The 19,753-nt window shown below is 39.2% G+C and overlaps 2 protein-coding genes across 7 annotated transcripts in view; one reads left to right on the plus strand and one right to left on the minus strand.

The window, feature by feature from the left end:
- The window catches only part of MTFR1 (mitochondrial fission regulator 1), a 114,631-nt gene that overhangs the window by 78,469 nt on the left and 16,409 nt on the right, over positions 1-19,753 (plus strand). The window lies entirely within an intron of this gene.
- Positions 186-19,753, minus strand: part of PDE7A (phosphodiesterase 7A) — a 126,286-nt gene continuing 106,718 nt past the window's right edge. For 4 of the 6 annotated variants that reach the window (XM_031669593.1, XM_031669595.1, XM_031669594.1 and 1 more), the window contains 7 exons: positions 19,074-19,174; positions 11,470-11,601; positions 11,174-11,265; positions 9,054-9,198; positions 8,531-8,627; positions 7,796-7,876; positions 1,644-3,461 (listed from right to left, as the gene is read on the minus strand). In XM_031669593.1, coding sequence (XP_031525453.1) covers positions 3,256-3,461; positions 7,796-7,876; positions 8,531-8,627; positions 9,054-9,198; positions 11,174-11,265; positions 11,470-11,601; positions 19,074-19,174 — 854 coding nt within the window. In that variant the 3' untranslated portion in view covers positions 1,644-3,255. Of the gene's footprint in view, positions 604-1,643; positions 3,462-5,484; positions 5,639-7,795; positions 7,877-8,530; positions 8,628-9,053; positions 9,199-11,173; positions 11,266-11,469; positions 11,602-19,073; positions 19,175-19,753 lie in introns of those variants that run through there. The other 2 variants (XR_004185836.1, XR_004185837.1) reach the window with 2 other exon arrangements.

The raw sequence follows: 19,753 nt of genomic DNA on the forward strand, positions 1-19,753 counted from the left end.
AATTAGCTGGGCGGTGTGGTGGCACTCAGGAGGCTGAGTGGGAGGATCACTTAAGCCCAGGAGGTGGAGGCTGCAGTGATCATGCCACTGCACTCCAGCCTAGTTAACAATGAGACCCTGTCCAAAAAAAAAAAAAAAAAAAAAAAGGGCTATAGAAGGTGATCCCCAAATATACATAACAAAACAACTTTTCAATGGGTTTATTATATGCATAGCCAGGAAATGGGAGCCACACCTGCAGTTCCCCTGAGAATGTGGAAATAGGATGATCTTTTGAGTTTCAAACTATAAGACAAACAATGGATCAGAGCAGAAGCAATGATGTATACAGGCAGAATGGAGCCCAGGTGAGCTCAACTGAAACAAGGCTTGAGGTAATGACGTTATCTAATGGACGTGCCAATCAGAAGCTGATGTGGAGAAGCAACTACTGGCAGAGAATCTCTAGCACCTTCCAGGGGAAGCGGGTACCCTGGTCCACAAACATGAATATCACAGAAGATACATCCCCAAAGGGACATGGGTGCATGAGGCAACTTGCTTCCCTTGCTCAGAATCCATGCTCACCAGCTGATCATAATTTGGCTTCCCAGGAAGATTTGCCTAAAGGGAGAGAATAATTGATAGTTACATTTCTCATTGTAAATTAAAATACTGATAGTGTTTTAAAAACATAGTTACTGTGAGCTTGGTTAATGTGGGTTTGCCATGACAGTTCCACTCTCTATGGACTGAAACACTGCGCCTGAGTTTTTAAGGATCTATGAGTTTATCAGACTTTCTGTACACATTAAATATTGGCCGAGGTATGGCCATCTCGTGAGAGTGACCAGCTGACCATATTCCTCTACTATCCTCAGGCATCTATACCTACACTGTCCAATATGGTAGCCACTAGCCCCATGTGGATATTGGGTGCCTGAGATATGACTAGTCCAAATTGAGATGTGCTGTTAAGTACACAATATACACTGGATTTCAGAGACTTAGTACCCCCCAAAAGAATGTAAAACATCTCATTGTTTTTATATTGACATTTTAAAATGATACAATATTTTGGATATATTGGAATAGATGTTACTAAAATTAATTCCGTGTTTTCTAAATGTGGCTACTAGAAAACTGAAAATTATGTGGCTTGCATTCTGTTTCTATTGGACATCAACACTTTCTGTACAAATAATGTTAATGTGTTTGACTTAGAAGTTTGCACCATATCCCTTCTAATGAATTGGACCTGGGAAGATATAGGAATGGCACAGTGGTACCTTTTTTACATTGGTATCAATCAAGTAGAATGGAGTAGCCTTTTCTTATCACTTTAAAAAGGCCAATGATTGATAGAAATAAATACAACTAGTATTTTAGTACTTGCAAGAGTTGCTGATGTCTTAGGCAGTTCACCACTGTGGGAACAAAAGGCCTGGCTCAAAGCTGACCTCTCCCCTGTGTTAGTCAGGACGCCGAACAGCCCTAACTGGGCTTCGGCCTACTCACTTGCAAGGTGAGACATTAGTAGATAAGCTCGGACTGAGTAAACATCTGAGGGATGAATGCAAGAGCCAAGAAGCTACCTTTGATTTCCTTGTAATTTAGCACTGTGTTTTCCAAAGGATTGAGTTAAAAGGTAAATGTCAAAGATAAAAATATGAAAAGATAGGTTTTTATTCATCAAAAGTTAACAGCAACAGGCACATATTAAAATGAGTATGGCAAAGCCTTTTACAAATGGCTTTACACTCAAGCTTTCTCCCAAGAAAATGGCTGTTGCAACAAACTGTAAACAATTAATAAACAGTCTTTTACAGTAACAAGGGAAATACAAATGAACTAAAAGAAAGCACCGGTTTCTCTTAAAACTAGATTACAGTTGTGCTTACTATACATAAAACAATTTAAAACAAATTACAAAAGTGGAATGTTTGAAGTTTAAAATTAGTCCTTATAGTTTGTCCTAGAAAACATCTGTTCACATCAAAAGGCCCATCAAAGGGTAACGTTTCATCAAAGGGAGGGACAAGAAAACAATGCACTTTTTTCAAATCAAAACAAGAAGTTTGGTCACTTAGCTATGTGCATAGTTTAAGGCAACTGGAGCAATCTGTTACAGCTTACCTACCAACCTTCCCCTCCCCCGAGTGTGGCTGCTCATTATGTCACATTCTAAAATAATAAATAAAAGCTTACATTTCAAATCTCTTCCCACATGGAGAAACATAACATGCACAGTCACACATGCACAAACATGCACGCAAACACACATCCATACATTCACACACAACATACCTCTCACTCACTGCAGCGAAAGGGACTTTAGTACCCTTGATCTGAAGGACACACTTCCCCATCCCACTTTTATTTCAGATTGGCAAATACCCTGAGCTGATTATGGTGTTTTAAACATTCCACCTTTTTCTCGCATGTGCAGGTCAAGTGTACAGTAGTGAAAACAACATGCAATGTCTTCACTGCAGAATCATAATACAGCTAGGACATTGGTGTTCTTCCCCTCCCGCCCCAAATTAAAAACTAATTGTTAAAAAAAAAATTGCATTGCCAAACAGCACTGGAGTGAAAGCTTGGCGGTACTCTATGATAAATCTCAGTTTCCAGTGCACGAAATAAAACTATAGCAAATGGGAGGCTTTGGTGGCATCCAAAGAAGAAAAAAGGCAAACCAGGGGGAAAGAGCTGCAGTCTAAAGTTTGATCTTTAAATTTGTTTGAGTGGTTCCTTCACAATCATGCTCCAAGGCAATTTAGAACCAATATTTTCAGAGTTGATTTGTAAACATTGTCTTGCCAGAGGCAGCAGAGGCTGGGCACTTCACATTTCCATTTTCTCAGAGAGAACTTAGTGGAAGGTACAAGATACACATTGTTGCATCAGACTGGTTAAATTCCAAGAGATTGTTGCTGAACAATTCAACTTTCACGTTTTGAAGATGAGACGCTTTGAAAAAGTCGTGGCACATATCAGAACTTCCTTTGTTACTCCTTTCGGATTCTCTCCTGCTGGGCTTCGCATATTCAAGGTTCCACATGAAAGCCAAATTCATATTGCTGTATGTTCAGGTCTTACAATTAACAAGTGGGTTCAAATGATCCAACAGAGGAAATCTTGGAAATAAATAATGCTGGCTGGCATCACTCACTTGGAAACCTTGGCAGTCAAGAGTAAGTTCTCTCACCTCAAGACCCCATTTCACATTTCTAAAAACCTCCAGGAGGCAGTTTGTCCCACTGGTTCTGGGGGTTATGATAACCGATTTTCCTGAGGTAATAACTGTGAGTTCAACTCAAATGCAGCATCAGTGTCCTCACTGCTGGACTGTTCTCTCTGCAGTCCCTTCCAGCTGGCTTTATTCAGCCCCACATGTCCAAGCATTGTCTGGGATAGCCTTGTATTGGAAAACCTGGCCCATTCTGTAAATAAAGGCTCCACTAGGTAAGTCATAAAACCTTGAGAAAATAAATAGAAGAAAAAGTTATTAACATATATGCTGAAACTCTTATCTTTAAAACATCATCTATACAGTGTTAACCTTCCTACGTCCTACTCCAGTATTACCTAGATCTTATTTTTCAAAAGTTTCCTCTGTGTGTGTAGGTGACACAGTCTATAAATGTACATATCTGCTTTGAAGAACTGATTTCTTGGCTGGGCGCGGTGGCTCACGCCTGTAATCCCAGCACTTTGGGAGGCTGAGACAGGCGAATCACGAGGTCAGGAGATCGAGACCATCCTGGCTAACACGGTGAAACCCTGTCTCTACTAAAAATAAAAAAATTAGCCACGCACAGTGACGGGTGCCTGTAGTCCCAGCTACATGGGAGGCTGAGGCAGGAGAATGGCGTGAATCTGGGAGGCGGAGCTTGCAGTGAGTGGAGATCACGCCACTGTGCTCCAGCCTGGGCAACACAGCAAGACTCCGTCTCACAAAAAAAAAAAAAAAAAAAAAAAAAGATTCCTGTGAGTGTGTAGGTGACAGAGTCTATAAATGTACATATTTGCTTTGAAGAACTGATTTCTTAAGTAACTCAATGTAAAAGTGAACTGACAAACATATCCAATCTTTTCCGGTTATCCTTCTCAGTGGCACAACTACATTCTTCTACTTAAGCAAACGTACACTGGCCATATCAACTCTGAGGATACCCGGCCATAACCCAATTTGAGGCAGAGTTGCAGGGCAACAACTGGAGGCTAAGAAGGGGTCTCCTTCAGGACTGAGGGTGACGTGGCCTGAACTGAAGTGGAGCTGGCAGTAGTCTACTGCTTTACCCCTCAGGGATGGAATCTTCATGCCTGGTCATGATTACAATTGGTCATTTTATTTAACTCAGAATTTATAAAGCCAAAACTTATGATAAGAGTCAGTCTAAAAATAACAGGTGGGGTTAGTGAAAAAAAAAATAATTAAAGTGAACACCAAATGTGTACCAGAGACCTAGTTGATAAACAATTCATATAATCTCCCTTAAGTCACAGTCAGAAAAGGAAAATGAGTGATTTCAGGATTGTCTGCATCTTTAGGTTATACAGCACTCCACTGCACATTAAATCTGACTTAATACTAAGTAGTATCTTACACAGGGTCAAAAGAAGCCCTCTAGAAAATAGCTATCAATCAAATCATATTATATATCGGGAACAAATAACATCTTTCTCACATTTTGATCTGTTAAGAATGGGGGAAATATACGTTCAGATTCTATCACTGCTTTAAAATTGTCTTCATATCCAAGACTCATTGCAGCAAAAGACCATGTAGAACACAGACAACATAGGTTCCATTTATCCAACGTAAGAATCCCACCAGAATTAAAGCAACTAGCATCCACTACTTTTAATCAGGAAAGTTATATATGGTCTGATGGCTGAATTTTTAAGTGTACATAATTATGGTATCTGAAATATTATGTACAATATGTGCAATAAGGCTTGCTTTCATTGATCCATTCCCTCCACACATATTTACTGAGAACCTACTATGTCCCTGGCACTGTGCCAGGGTGGCTGGGTATACAGCAGTGAATAAGACGGACAAGATCCCTGCCCTCAAGGAGCTTATGTTCTGGTGAGGAGAAAGAGATAGCAAACATAGAAAAGTGTCATTAGAGTCAAAGCACACAGCAGCTTTCTGGCAGCCATCCTCACACTACAGTGTCATGTTGAGCCAGCCACCCAAAGCCCTGTCTTTCCTACGTGCCATAAAGTCATGAGCCACGAGTTGTGTACCCACATGCAGGCCCTTATTATTATAGGTTTCACACCATTCACCTTATTTCATCCCTCCCACTGTTCCAACTGGTTGAGATCCTTGGGGATCTTACCTCCAACAGCCAACAAATTAGCTATCACTTCTGGGTCTATGTTAACCTAAAATTTCTTTTAGATCTTAAATACTTGATAAAAATGAACAGGCCAGAGCCACGGACACAGCCTCTCTCTCGGAGGGCAGGACTCTCTGTTAATTAGTACCTCGAACACAGCTGTTCAACCATTTGTGAATCCATTTAATTGTACTGGCCCCACAAGCCTCTACTTTATCTTCACAGATTTCACAGGACGCCTTGTCAAATGCCTTACTCTTATCCAGTACATGATATTTTCTTGTTCAACAAAATTAGTATTCCTATCAAAGAAGGAAACTGTATTAGTTCAACATGACTTGTACATACTGCCCCGATGCTGGGGAGTAGTAACCACTGCTTGGTGAGTTGCTAAGAGGCTGGGATTGGATTTGATGTCAGAAAGACCTGGATTGAAGGCCAACACCAACACCTGTTAACTGCATGAAGTGGGCAAACCATCTGAAAATAAGGATGCTTAAAGCACCTGTCCCCTAGGGTTGTCGTGTGTAGTCAGCAGATGTTAACGATCACCATCAGATCAGTGACCTTATCCCTGACAAGTCATTCTAGATCTGTACAACACTGACAAGATCAATAGCTTGAGATGAACAGTGAAAGGGATCTAGTTGTTACCTTATAAAAAGTGCAATGTTTTAAATCTCATTTGCAAGTTCTCCCATTAAACAAGGGAGTAGTTTACTCAGATAAAAATACATTTAATATTAAAAGTAACTGAGTTGACTACCCATTCACCTGTCTTCGATTCAGTTCTCTTTTGTCCATTTTATTTATTTATTTATTTTTGAGATGGAGTGATGGAGTTTCATTCTGTTGCCCAGGCTGGAATGCAGTGGCACAATATCAGCTCACTGCAACCTCTGCCTCCCAGGTTCAAGTGATTCTCCTACCTCAGCCTCTCGAGTGGCCATCATGCCCAGCTAATTTTTGTATTTTTAGTAGAGGTGGGGCTTTCACTATCTTGACCAGGCTGGTCTCGAACTCCTGACCTCAAGTGATCAGCTCGCCTCGGCCTCCCAAAGTGCTGGGATTACTTTTGTCCATTTCTAATGTATTCTTTTGCATTTGAAGATTATTCTACTTTAGAATCAAGACAAAGCATATCTGGTTCTAAATTGTTTCACTATCCTCCCAAAAGAAAAGCATCTGCTACCCTCAGCATTCCTGGCCAGTCTGAGCTCTCTGGGAGATTCGGCATCCCTCACACTCCTAAAGTCTGGGCCACACTTCTACATGCCCTTCCCTTCTCTACCTGTCACTCTGCAGTCAAATCGGCCACTACACACTTTCTTCCACCAGTATCCATTGCAATCACAATGTAGCACATATTGTGCTACCTTCTGAGTTTCTGGAAACCTCATCTTTCTGAACTTTGGGCACGTATTTCACTGTGTTCAGTCTGATTCTCAAAGGCCCTATTTAACACCAGCTACCCAAATCACACTCCTCTCTCTATTCCTTGTTGAGCTACTGCCCCTGCAGAATCCCCCTCCCTTATACCCAAAGCCCAACACACTTAATCCTAGTCAACCTTCCTGTGAACTTCTGCAACAAGCTACACATACTTCAGTCACAGGACACTTTCATTATGCTTTCTGTAATATTACAGTTAGTAGTTCACTCAACACATAGTTCTTAAGGGCCTCCTGCTTCCGGTGTGGTGCTAGGCTCCAGGAATACACAACCAAGTGGATTAGGCACTTTGGAATCTGGAAGAAAAGTGACTGACGCCGTCTAAAGCAAGTGGAGAGCAGCTTCTGGAGAAGGTGACATTTGAGCTGGCTCTTCAAGAAAAATAACTCTATGAGGCACATGGAAAGCACTGGTGAGGCACAAAGAGTGAAAGAACAGCATGGACTTGGGAAACACAGAAGCGTCCCGAGATGCTGCAGGCAAGTGAGAGGTAAGCTGAGGCAAGATGGCTGCAGAGCATTTGAAGCTAGATTATAAGGGGCTGTCTAGGATGTTGAAGAGTTAGATTGAATCAACAGGCAGTGGTAAGAGTCCGGAAAGGCAGTGGCAGAAGCTGGTCTTCATATTATGATCAAGCTCAGTGGGTCACCTATCCATTGTTACTTATCTTATTTTTGTCATTTCTTTGTTTACCTATCCATATTTAAATGGCAGTCCCAAATGATGCAAAATAAGCTTCCACATGGGCAAATAATGGATTCTTATTTACATAAGAACAGAAACAAGTTATTGCTGCTGCCTGTTCTGCAAAAATATGCTTTTTACATCCAAAATTAAATGAGAATTAGAAAAGTCGTAACAAGGGAAAACAAGGGTAAAATTTCTTAAATTATTTTAAAAAATAGAAATGAGCATAATTTTAATATTTTATATTTCAAATATATTTCCCTTCTTGATAAAAACAGTGGCATTTTTCTAACCAGCTATATCTAAATATGTATAGTTACCAATCTGGATGTTGGCAATAGATTCAGTGTGACGATCGCAAAGTGGACTCACACCCAAATGATACTTTTTTTCTATATCTCCTATAAATGAAAAAAAGAGGAGTATTAATATGAAGAATATCTACTGGTTAAATACATAAGTAAAGGCTTCAACATACCTGTGCATTTCTTAGGAAAAGCACACTTAATCCTCATGAGAGGACAGCTTCACAATTAGTTCTTTTTAAACTTTTAAGTTATTCACACATAGAAGAGATTGCCAAGCTGATATTTTTATTTAAATGCAAGAGGTAGAAAACTTTCACCAGATGTCATCCCAAGACTAATTTATAACACATTAATATACAACTTGAAAGGAAGGTTCATGAAATAAGGATTCCTGGATCTGGGCTTTAAATTACACATACACAAGTTTTTCATGTTCGTATGGCCCTCCACACATGACAAGGATAAAACAAGTTCAGGGAAGTCTTTCTGTACAGCAAAATTCCAAACCTAATCTATCTATACTCATAAATGCATAAATATATCTGATCATTCCAAAAGAGGACTTCTAATTTTCAAAACAGATGCTCAATTTGTAGAGTATTGATTATATGTATATCTATTGTGAATTGTTACTAAAAATATCAAGACTCTACTGTTAGACCCGTGTAAATTACTGAGTTATTTTATTCTTATGATGTTAAAAAAATGAACTGGATAGATTAATTATCACTCAATACTGTAACGTGCCTTGATGGAAGAATTCCTCCGTTACTTTTTCACTCCACTGCTTGCTTAATTCCCAGGTCCGACATGGGTTACAAATATCAGCACATTTCAAAGCCATCTAGCAAACAAAACATTAATATTGTTTTAAGATATATACACACACTTGACAATAATACCAAAGAACCAAGTGCAAGGACTGGATTAACCATAAATATAAATAAATAAGCCAGAAATATAATTCTCCTATTTTTAGATGTAAGAATTTATGAGAATAAAATGCTATTTCTTAATTGGTACCCTAATCTTGTAAAAATTGTCTTCATCAGAAATCTTGAGTATGAAAAACATAACCGATGATGCCTTCCTAGGTAGCAGATTCACCAGTGATCTCCTTCTGGAAGGAGTGTGTGCTAATTGAAGGAAATTCCTTAGCTTGCCCTCAAGATTTAACCACTCTGAAAAACTACACTAGAATATTTCATTTTTTAGTTTGACAGTCACATAATTTCTCCTAGAAATAGAATGTTTCCAAGCCCCATTTTACCTGTAAAACCAAATGTCTATGTCTGGTGTCTTCTAGGCATAAATCACCTCTATCCAAATGGGACCTAAACAAAGACAGATACTCATTCTGGCGACTGATGTCTGTGGCTAGTATCAGAGCACCTATCTGTGTCTCCATTTGTTGCCTGGAATTAGAGAAATACAAACAGAAAATATAAGACTTTCAATTAAATGTTTACTTCTTGATTTTTTTTTTCTTAACCATAATAATCGGAAGGCTTTATAGTACCCTAAAATATCCAACTATCATTCAACTTAAAATTTATCACACAAAAAAATGAGTTTTATGGAATGCTTCAAAAAAAGCTATTAAAATAATCAAAACTAAAACCAAGAGAGTTTGTAGGAAAATACCAATATGCAAACATTCCCAAAGGAGAGCCTTTATTTTGCCAGTCAAGGTGGTATTATTTGCTTAAAAAACAAAAATCAATATAACATTGGTATGTTGTTTGAGAAAGTTCCTTGCTGGGATTCTTTGCTGGAAAATTCTCGTGCTGAGGGTAATTACACAACTTTGGTTTCCTTTTTAGTGCCTGAGATCTGAAGGCAGAAGGAAGATTCAAATAGAAAGAATAATGACCCATTCAACAGCTGACTCCTACAGACATTTTGACTAAGATGCCTGTTGCAATTCCCCTGAGCAACTTAATAAAGTTCAGAGTCAACTGTGTTTTCAAGGTTAAACTCAAGAACCAATCAGTTATCTGTAAATGAATATCCAATTTTTCTGGAAGGAAAAAGGTAACATGTTAATACAAACAGCAAATACATACATCATTTATAAAACTGCCTCAGGTCACTTAACAAGATAAATACACTTTAAAAAAAATTCTTGCATTTTGTTTTAATGGGCCATAGCAAACACTATCTCTGTATAATGATCAGTAAAGAGCTGTCAAATAGATACAAAGACTCACAATACTGAATGTTAAATAAAGCAAACTCTAAATGAAGAAAACATTAAATAATGCTATTAGGTAGTATTCCTTATTTCCATTTTTATTAAATCTGAGAACTCAACAGGGTTAATCATCAAATGCAAAACATGATTTTTAAAAAGGGAATAATGAAGCAAACATTTTAATCTGTCTTAATTTTAAGATCATAATTTACATATACTGTGTGTTTAAGCAATTTTCATATTTGTACTACAGCAAAAAATGATTTTATGTACCAGAAGTATTGTCATACTCCAAATGGTATCTGTGAATAAAGATTTAAAAAAATAAAAATTAAAGTCCAACTTTTTTCTCACGGTCATTACATAAAATACTTAGTTTTTTATAAAGTTGTTTTAAATTATGAAAGGGAAACCATAGAACAGCAGGTGGAACTTAAATTTTAATACTCAAACATATTTTTATGCCTCACCACTTTTCTTGACGTGGATGGTTTCGATCCACTTTCATGGTTTCGTGACTTGCATTTTCCCTCAGTGTAACATTACTAAAAAGCTTGTGTGTGGACCACGCTACGGCAATGATGTGAGATTTTATAAACCATCACCATCGTGTTATTCACATTAATGCTCTTTATTAGGTTCTAACATAGCCCACTTATTTTTTTTTCTAAAATATTAGGGTTTTTTCATTCATTATTGTATCCTATGGCTCCAGAAGTGTGACTCCAGGATGATGCTATTGAAGATATTAAGGCACTGTCTTTATTTTCTTGTCAGTTTTGAAAACTTCTGGGAACAGATTTTAATAAATCTATTTAATATAATAGAATGTTTACATTCCATCCACTTAACCTTTATACCTAGACCTTAAGGTTTTATTCAGCTGAGTATGGAAATATGTAATATCTATTTATGTAAATAAGCAGTAAACTATGCCTGAGCCATTGTGTATTCGGAGTGATTTTACAGTATTCAAATCCATGGAATAGTCTTTCATAAAAATAACTATCCATTAAAATGTTACCGACTATACAGTAGGATAGGTCTAAATTATTAAAATTGTATATAATGTATTTGACAAACACTGAAAACTGCGGAACACCTGAACATTACAATTTTTAAAACTTTATAAAATTACTTTACCAACTTAACTTCTATAACCAATAACAAATTAAATTTGTCTTAATCCAACCTACCTGCTTTCTAATGGCAGATGTGAGAATAAGCCTGATTCTCTCAATAAGCCCACTGCAGATCTCCAGTGGTGATTTTCCAGTACTGAGGTATTCTACAACAAAGGATGTTTCTGAGTTACTTAATGATACGTCTCTTTCTGGACATATGATTACTAACAATACTGTTAGCAATATTAATCTGGTTAAAATTCTAACATTCACTGAGAATTTATTTTCATTACTTTCATTTCTTCAAAATATGAAACATTTTCTAGAATGCAAAAAATAGTAAGTCTTGATGATAAAATTGCACTAACCTTGTATAAAGTTGCCAAGTAATGGTTAGTTTTAATAAGGAAAGGTTGATTAACACCTGGATGATCCAGATCATGAGTGGCAGCTGCAATTAAGCTCAGCAAGATATCCCAAGGAGTTACAGAATTGGCAAGCTGAAGTGTGACAAAAGAATAATGAATCACAGATATATCTAAAATAAGCTCTATGCCATCACAGTAGTTTTGAATTAGCAGCCAATGGTAGTGGTGGCAATCTCCTCCCTCTTCACGTCATTCTTCAGGCGGTTGTTCGTTAGGTCCACCAAGCACACCTGCCAGGTCCTGGCCTCCTCATCACCACACTGGCAAAGGCATGATACAACAGTGGCCCTGCCCACGTGGAGTTTACAGAGCTCATCCTTAGGCCATTTCATTTTTAACAAGCTTAATTAAAATGGCAGCTAAAGCATAAACCATTCTTTTTGAGAAATAATGGCTTTAAAATGACAAACACAGTTTGGCACATTTTTATTACTGTAGCCATTACTGAACAAAAGACCTAATATTTTAAGGGTGTTTATCAACAAACTGGTTATTGGATTTCAATAATGTAATCTAAAATATAAGGTTATTCCTGTAGTCCTGATGTTTAAGGAGGCTAATGAGTAATCATGTTAAGTGGAAGTCTGTGTCAAGTCTGTGATAAAATCCTCCCTCAATGGATGGATACATTCATAACAATGACACAATGTATTCATGTCAGGGAAAGCAATCTTGTACATCAGAAATTGTAACTTTATTCTCAATAATCATTACCAAACTTACTTGATATAATAATCACAATAAATAAAACTTTGTGATTAGCTGACAAATGTTCAATGATAAAAAAGATCACCTTGACTATATCACCTATTTTTCAGGAATCGCCTCTCATTTTCTGGCAAACTTGGCCAGATTTGTGTTCCCACAGCACCGCATGGCCTGCCACAATACCACTCATCAGAGCGTGGTATTATTTAGGTTTATGTTAGGATAGTGCTGACTAAACTGTAATGATCCTGTGCTCTAACAGTGAAAACTTTGGAGCGTACACCACTAATATTAAGTATATTTACTTACAGATTATTATAATGAACTAACATTTATATGTTATTATACAATGAATATAAAAACTGAAAATTTAAAAAATGAGATAAAAAATAAATTTAGATTCAAATTCTATTATTTTCTTTCTCTGCTAGAATGAATCAATCATCTCTCTCTACTCCCTGTGTTAAGTTCATCTCAGTCAGAGAAATTACTGTCTGAGGGCTTGAATCTCCTGGAAAACTATAACCTACCTGGAAGCAGAGATGCATATTATTTATTTTTGTATCGCATATAATTAGTACATGGAGAAGGTCAATGAATAGGAGAAGATGAAGAAAATTATTTCCTCTTTAGGATATACAAAAGCATTGAAAAAATAAAGCATTCTAAAGCACTGCTTTAATAATGAAGATGAACAGAATGCATAGGATCTAAAGCAATCTCCCTTCCTTGACATACACATGAACGGCACGGCTGTCTATGTCTTATGAACATGTGATTTATCAGGCAGTGTGCAAAGGGGTGACATTCTTATTGGCAGAAGAATAGACATCCTGGGAGAATACAATAATCCCAAATTACACTGATTCGAAAAATTAACGTATGACTGCACACGACATCAAAAACAATCTCAGGTATATTGAAGAGTTAACCATTAAAAATAAGAACATGAAAAAAAGTAAATGAATTCTCAAAAATTCTGTGAAGAGAAAGTAACTTTAAAAACAAATCACACATATTCAAAAAATATTTGATATAAAAATGTAACACTTCTGCTTGTAGAAAAAAAAAAAACCTTCCATTGGAAAGAAAATTTTCAGTATTATAACAAAGACGAGGACTTCAATAACTTAACTTTTTAAGGTGGATTAAAAGACAGATGTTATTTCCATTCTGTGATTGTATCTGGTAAGAGCTGACAACAAAGAAATGTCCAGAAAAGAAACTACAAATTATTTAACATATGTGAAGGTCAGATTTTACTTGTATCTGCAAAGCCATCATTAGGGTTCTTTTTCAATAAAATAGAAAAGTATTAAGTGGTGAGTTTTGCTGTGTTCAGTGAAAAACTTACTGTTTTCATTGCCTGCCAGCCCTTATGATTTCCCATTGTAATGGTTATCACAGTAAGTTTTGTAGGTGGTAGCTTTTTTTTTTTTTTTTTTTATTTTTCTAAATTGGCAAATCAAAAATGTAGTAGAAATAGCAGAAAGAAGGTACCTGAGATACTGGTGGCTTGCTGAGGGTAAAAAGGAGGTGGCGCTATCATGGAGGAGAGCAGTTTAGTGAGATAAAATGTTCTGAATCAATATTGTATTTTTATTTTTCCTAATGATGCTACCTCTGAAAACAGATTCTATTTTTTTGAGACAGAGTCTTGCTGTTGCCCAGGCTGGAGTGCAGTGGTGCAATCTCAGCTCACTGCAGCCTCTGCCTTCCCTGGTTCAATCAATTCTCTTACTCAGGCTCCTGAGCAGCTGGGATTACAGGCACCTACCACCATGCCTAGCTAATTTTCTTTTTTTTTTTTTTTTTTTTTTTGTACTTTTGGTAGAGATGGGGTTTCACCTTGTTGGCCAGGCTGGTCTCGAATTCCTAACCTCAGGTGATCCGCCATGCCCTGCCTAGTGAAGACAGATTCTTGACACATTATGTCCATCCTGAGAAATTACTGAAAGAAATGAACCTCCCACACACAGAAGGCAAAAGGACAAGGCGGTCCTTGCAGGGCTCCTCAATCCCCAGACCATGGACCGGTACTGATTCATGGCTTGTTAGGAACCCGATAGGAACCAGTGCAGAGCAGGAGGGGAGCTGCCAGCCAGTGAGCATTATTGCCTGAGCTCTGCCTTGGAAGCAGTAGATTCTCATAGGAGCACAGACCCTATTGTCAACTATGCACATGAGGGATCTAGGTTGCGCACTTCTTCTTTTTTTTCTTTTTGAGACGGAGTTTTGCCCTTGTTGCCCAGGCTGGAGAGTAATAGCGCAAGCTTGGCTCACTGCAACCTCCGCCTCCCGAGTTCAAGCGATTCTCCTGCCTCAGCCTCCCAAGTAGCTGGGATTACAGGCATGCGCCACCACGCCTAGCTAATTTTGTATTTTTAGTACAGACAGGGTTTCTCCATGTTGGTCAGGCTGGTCTCGAACTCCCGACCTCAGATCGTGATCCGCCTGCTTCAGCCTCCCAAAGTGCTGGGATTACAGGTGTGAGCCACTGTGCCCAGCCAGCACACTTCTTATAAGAATCTAATGCCTGATGATCTGAAGTGGAACAGTTTCATCCCGAAACCATCCCCCTCCCCATCCAAGGAAAATATGTCTTCCACGAAACTGGTCCCTAGTGCCAAAAAGGTTGGGGGCCACTGCTCTAGAGGTCTAAAAACAGAGAACTAGGCTGGGCATAGTGGCTCATGCCTGTAATCCCAGCACTTTGCAGGACCGAGGCAGGCAGATCACTTGAGGTCAGGAGTTCGAGACCAGCCAGGCCAACATGGTGAAACCCCATCTCTACTAAAAACACAAAAATTAGTTGGCCGTGGTGGCACACGCCTATCAGCTACTTGGGAGGCTGAGACAAGAGAATCAATCGCTCGAACCCAGGAGGCGGAGGCTGCAGTGAGCTGAGATCGTGCCGCTGCACTCCAGCCTGGGCAACAGAGCAAGACTCCATCTGAAAAACAAAACAGAACAAAACAAAAACATAAAAACAGAGAACAGTTAGAGTAAACCCAGCCAACGATAAAGCCCATATACAATATCATTCATTAACAGCTCATTTTCACCAAGCACCTACCATGTGCCGGTGCTGTTTTAGGGGACAGGTAAATATTAGGGGACAGACAAAAATTCCTGTCCTAGAGGCCTGACATTCTTGTGGTTTCCACGTAAGGTTCCCATGTTTTACAAGTAAGATTCTGGGGGCCAAAATTCCTATCTTATTCATATTTTTGTCACTAGCAATTAGCATCTACTCAGAGCATGAATAAGTGTATATTCATAATAAGGCAATTCAACCATTATCAGTCTCGCTGATATCAAAGGGAAGGATGCAGGGGCCAGGGAGGGATGTGGGGGGCCAGGTTCTTTTGTCAACTGCCAGGGACAAGTAGAGCAAAGTTTAAAGGTTCAGTGTTACAGTGGGTTTATGTCTGGGATGTGTAAGCGTAATTCTTATCTAGACTTAGTTTAAGTATAGTTATTAAGTAAAGTAACTAAACTCATTACAGAAACATGAAACTAAACATTAAAATAGGAAACAAAGGGAAAATCACAATGTCCTCAGCTGACAACTATGAATGTTACCAGTGTCAATCAATCAAGGAGACTTTGGACTCAACTTGAACAAAATGCTTTATAATCCACATAACTTCAGCCTTGAGGACATAAAAAATAAATACTCAAGTTAGTGACAATGCATATAGAGAGAGATGAGTTTGTCTCCAAAATTTCCAGTAATTTCTTTGGCTTGAAATATTTCTTTTTTTCATATAGACAAGAGTCCAAGAATTAGCTCTTCCATATAAATTATAAGGTATAAAAACTGAAAACAAATTTCTCACAAAATATATATACTTAAGTCTTTCTATTTACTATTCCCTCTGTACCTGGACTTTTTTATGGATGACTCCTTAGTTATGTACTGTCCACTTAAGTGATTTCTGATCATCCTATCTAAAGTTGTAAAACTCTTGCCATCCACCTGGTCATTCTCTAGCGTATTATTATTATTATTATTGGTCGTTCTCTAGCTTCTTCTTCTTATTATTATTTTAGACTGAGTTTCGCTGTGTCACCCAGACTGGAATGCAGTGGCGTGATCTCGGCTCACTGGAACCTCTGCCTCCCAGGTTCAAGTGATGGTCATGCCTCAGCCTCCCAGGTAGCTGGGATTACAGGTACCCGCCACCACACCCAGCTAATTTTTGTATTTTTAGTAGAGACGGGGTTTCACCATGTTGGCCAGGCTGGTCACAAACTCCTGACCTCAGGTGATCCACCAGCCTCGGCCTCCCAAAATGCTGGGATTACAGGGGTAAGCCATCATGCCAGGCCACTAACATATTATTTTGATCAAAATTCTATTTATCTATTTGTTTAATGACTGCCTCCCCCACTGGGATGTACACTTCATGAAGACAGGGATCATTCCTACTCTGCTCACCACCACATTCCTAGCACCAGGATAGAGCCTGGCATGTGGCAGATGTTCAAAGAGTGTAAAACATGTGATGCTATGCGAAGGCTCAGGAGTAAGAGATACAATCTTCAGGCATCTATCTAATCCATCCTATTTATCTATCTAAAGATAGGGCGTCACCCAGGCTGCAGTGCAGTTGCACTATCACTACTCTCTGCTGACCTCTCAGGCTCAAGTGATCCTCCTGAGTCAGCCTCCTAAGTAGCTGGGACCACAGGTATACACCACCATGCCCATCTAACTTTTTATTTTTTTTTTAGAGATAGGGTCTTGCTGTATTGCCCAGGTTGGTCTCAAACTCCTGGCTTCAAGTTATCCTCTTGCCCTGGCCTCCCAAAATATCGAGATTACAGGCATGAGCCACCGCACCTGGACCTACTTCAAATTTTTTAGAATTCACTTTTAAAACTTTGAGTGACTCTGTTTTTGTTTGTTTGTTTGTTTGTTTTCTTTCTTTTTTTGAATAAAAGAGATGAGGTCTTACCAGGCTGGTCTCAAACTCCTGGGCTCAAGCAAGCCATCCGCCTCAGCTTCCCAAAGTGCTAGAATTACAGGCATGAGTCACCGCACCCAGCCCTGGGTGACTCCATTTAAAAATGTTCACTATGATAAGGGACAAGGGAAATGCTTGCATTGTAGGGCTTTGTGATTTTATCTATATCCTTAATTGAAGCCTTGGGTAGTGTTCAATGAGTATGTTAAGGATGAAAAGTGTTTAAGTATTATCAGAACTCCACAGGCAAAAAGTGTTCAAAATCATGGTTTTATTAATTTTTGTTCACATGTGTCCCTGCCCTGCTCACCTGGCATCACCCAGATTTCCTTGCCCCTGGCTTGGGTTGGGTGTGCCCAGAGGGAGATGGGAGTGCAGAAGCCTTCACTGACCAGGTTAACCCTCCTGTGTGCTGCAGAGAACTTATTACCATCTTTCCACTTACCAGACTGTATGGTGAATACTCATCAATCTCTCCCACAACATTCTCAAACAGAGGATGCAGTCTTGGCCCAGAGTTTTTTTAAACTTTGATTAAAAAATTGGGGTGGGCAATAGAGTGAGACCCCATCTCTACAAAAATTTAAAAAATTAGCTCCAGCTTGAGCCCAGGATGTCGAGGCTGCAGTACGCCATGACCACGCCACTGCACTCCAGTCTGGGCAACACTGTGAAACCCTGTCTCTCAGAAAAAAAAGCAGTTGGGTGATTGGGAGTATACATTTGTCAAAACTGTACACATAAAATGTATGCACTAAATTCCTGCATATAAGTTCTACTACAATAAAGTTGATTTTTTAAAAAGTTATGATACATATACTAAAAAAAAAAACTGGGGCATTTTCACATATTCTATGATCTCTTAAATAATCAGAAGATTAGCTATGTTCTTAAGTTGGCATCAACAGGTACAAGCCAGTTTGGTCATCCTGTTTCCCGCCTAACACCTTAGCCAGAAGTAAGATCTAGGGAGAGAGCAGTTTTGAAATAGGGATGGGGTAGGCAGACATAATTGCAGAACTGCCAGGGATAGGAAATGTCCAGGGGCAAACATGGCTTTCATTAACATCTGCAGACAATGATTCCCAAATCCATACATAAAGTCTGATTTCTCTCCTATACTTCGGACTCTTTTATGTAACTCTCCACTAGACCTCTATATTGGGATGTCAAATACATTTAACATCACGGATCCAAAATGGTGCTCATTGTCTCTACAAGCCTTACCCCCAAAACTTGTTCCTCTCTACATTCCTCCTCTCATAGAAGACTTCCACCTTCTGCTCAACTGCCCAAACCAGTCTTCACTGACTTGTTTCTTTCCCCCAAATGCATTCACACACCACATCCTGTTCATTCTAATTCCCAAGAGAACTTGCAAACTATCCACATGTCTACTTCATCAAGGCCACTCTGCTCTCTTCCATGAAACACCAAAGTAACTCCTGGCAGGTGTTCAGGCTTTTTGTTGATATGATTTATTTTCACACCACAGCCAGGATAATTTTCTAAAGTCTCCTGCTTCCTCTCTGTAGCTCCCCATTCATTCACTGAGTCAGACCAAGGCTGTCCCTGCCCACAGGGAGCCCATGTGGAGCTCAGTGTAAATGCCAGCAGTCGAGGTTTCAAGTGACCTGGCCCTTGCTTGGGCTTCTCCAGCCTCTCTCTCAACAACCACCCAATTCTCTAGCTATTGCACTTCGAAACACAGCCAGATTCAGAAACTTGATTGAGCTAGATCTCATTCTTGTGAAGGAAGCCTGTGATTTTCAGTCAAGGCAGTAACTTCAGGAGAAGTATGTGAAAGTAAATCAAAAGGAATTTTCTTATGATTTTCACCTGAAATCAATGTCAACCTCTTACCTTAGGTTCCTTTAAGTAACAGTGCATGGCCTGAGTAACATCCGCAGCGTGGACTGCGTTATGGTAAGGATTTTGACTGTGGTAATCTTCTTGAATCATAACTGCATCAAAGAAAGAGATCCCGATTTTACTGTATATGAGCAACATATACAAGTGCAAAAACTGTGATAATTATGAGTTACCCACTCATCCTTTTCATGTAGGTATTGGTTAAAATCGTGCTGATTCGGGCAGATGATAATCACCTCACAACTCACATGTATACCAAAAGAATCAATATCAATTTGACTCCCTATGCTATCATAGAAGAACAGACTAGGCTTCGGGGTGGAGTTGTGCCCCCTGCCATCAACGTACGTGATGGCCCTACCAGCATAACACACAAATCCAGTGGTCTCAAAGGAAAGCGAGCCTACCCGTGATGGGGAAACACAATCGCCAAGTGAGTGCGACAGACCATCAGAATTCTGCACTTGCTTCCGTCCCATCCTTTCAAATAGCCTTTTCAATACCCTTGGTTAAGAGTGTTTTTTTGAGACAGGATCTCACTTCGTTGCCCAGGCTGGAGTGCAGTGACATGATCATGGCTCACTGCAGCCCTGACCTCCTGGGCTCAAGTAATCCTCCCACCTCAGCCTCCCAAGTAGTTGGAACCACAGGTGCATGCCACCATGCCTGGC

The sequence above is a fragment of the Papio anubis genome, chromosome 8, assembly GCF_008728515.1.
Source record: "Papio anubis isolate 15944 chromosome 8, Panubis1.0, whole genome shotgun sequence".
Classification (NCBI taxonomy): domain Eukaryota; kingdom Metazoa; phylum Chordata; class Mammalia; order Primates; family Cercopithecidae; genus Papio; species Papio anubis.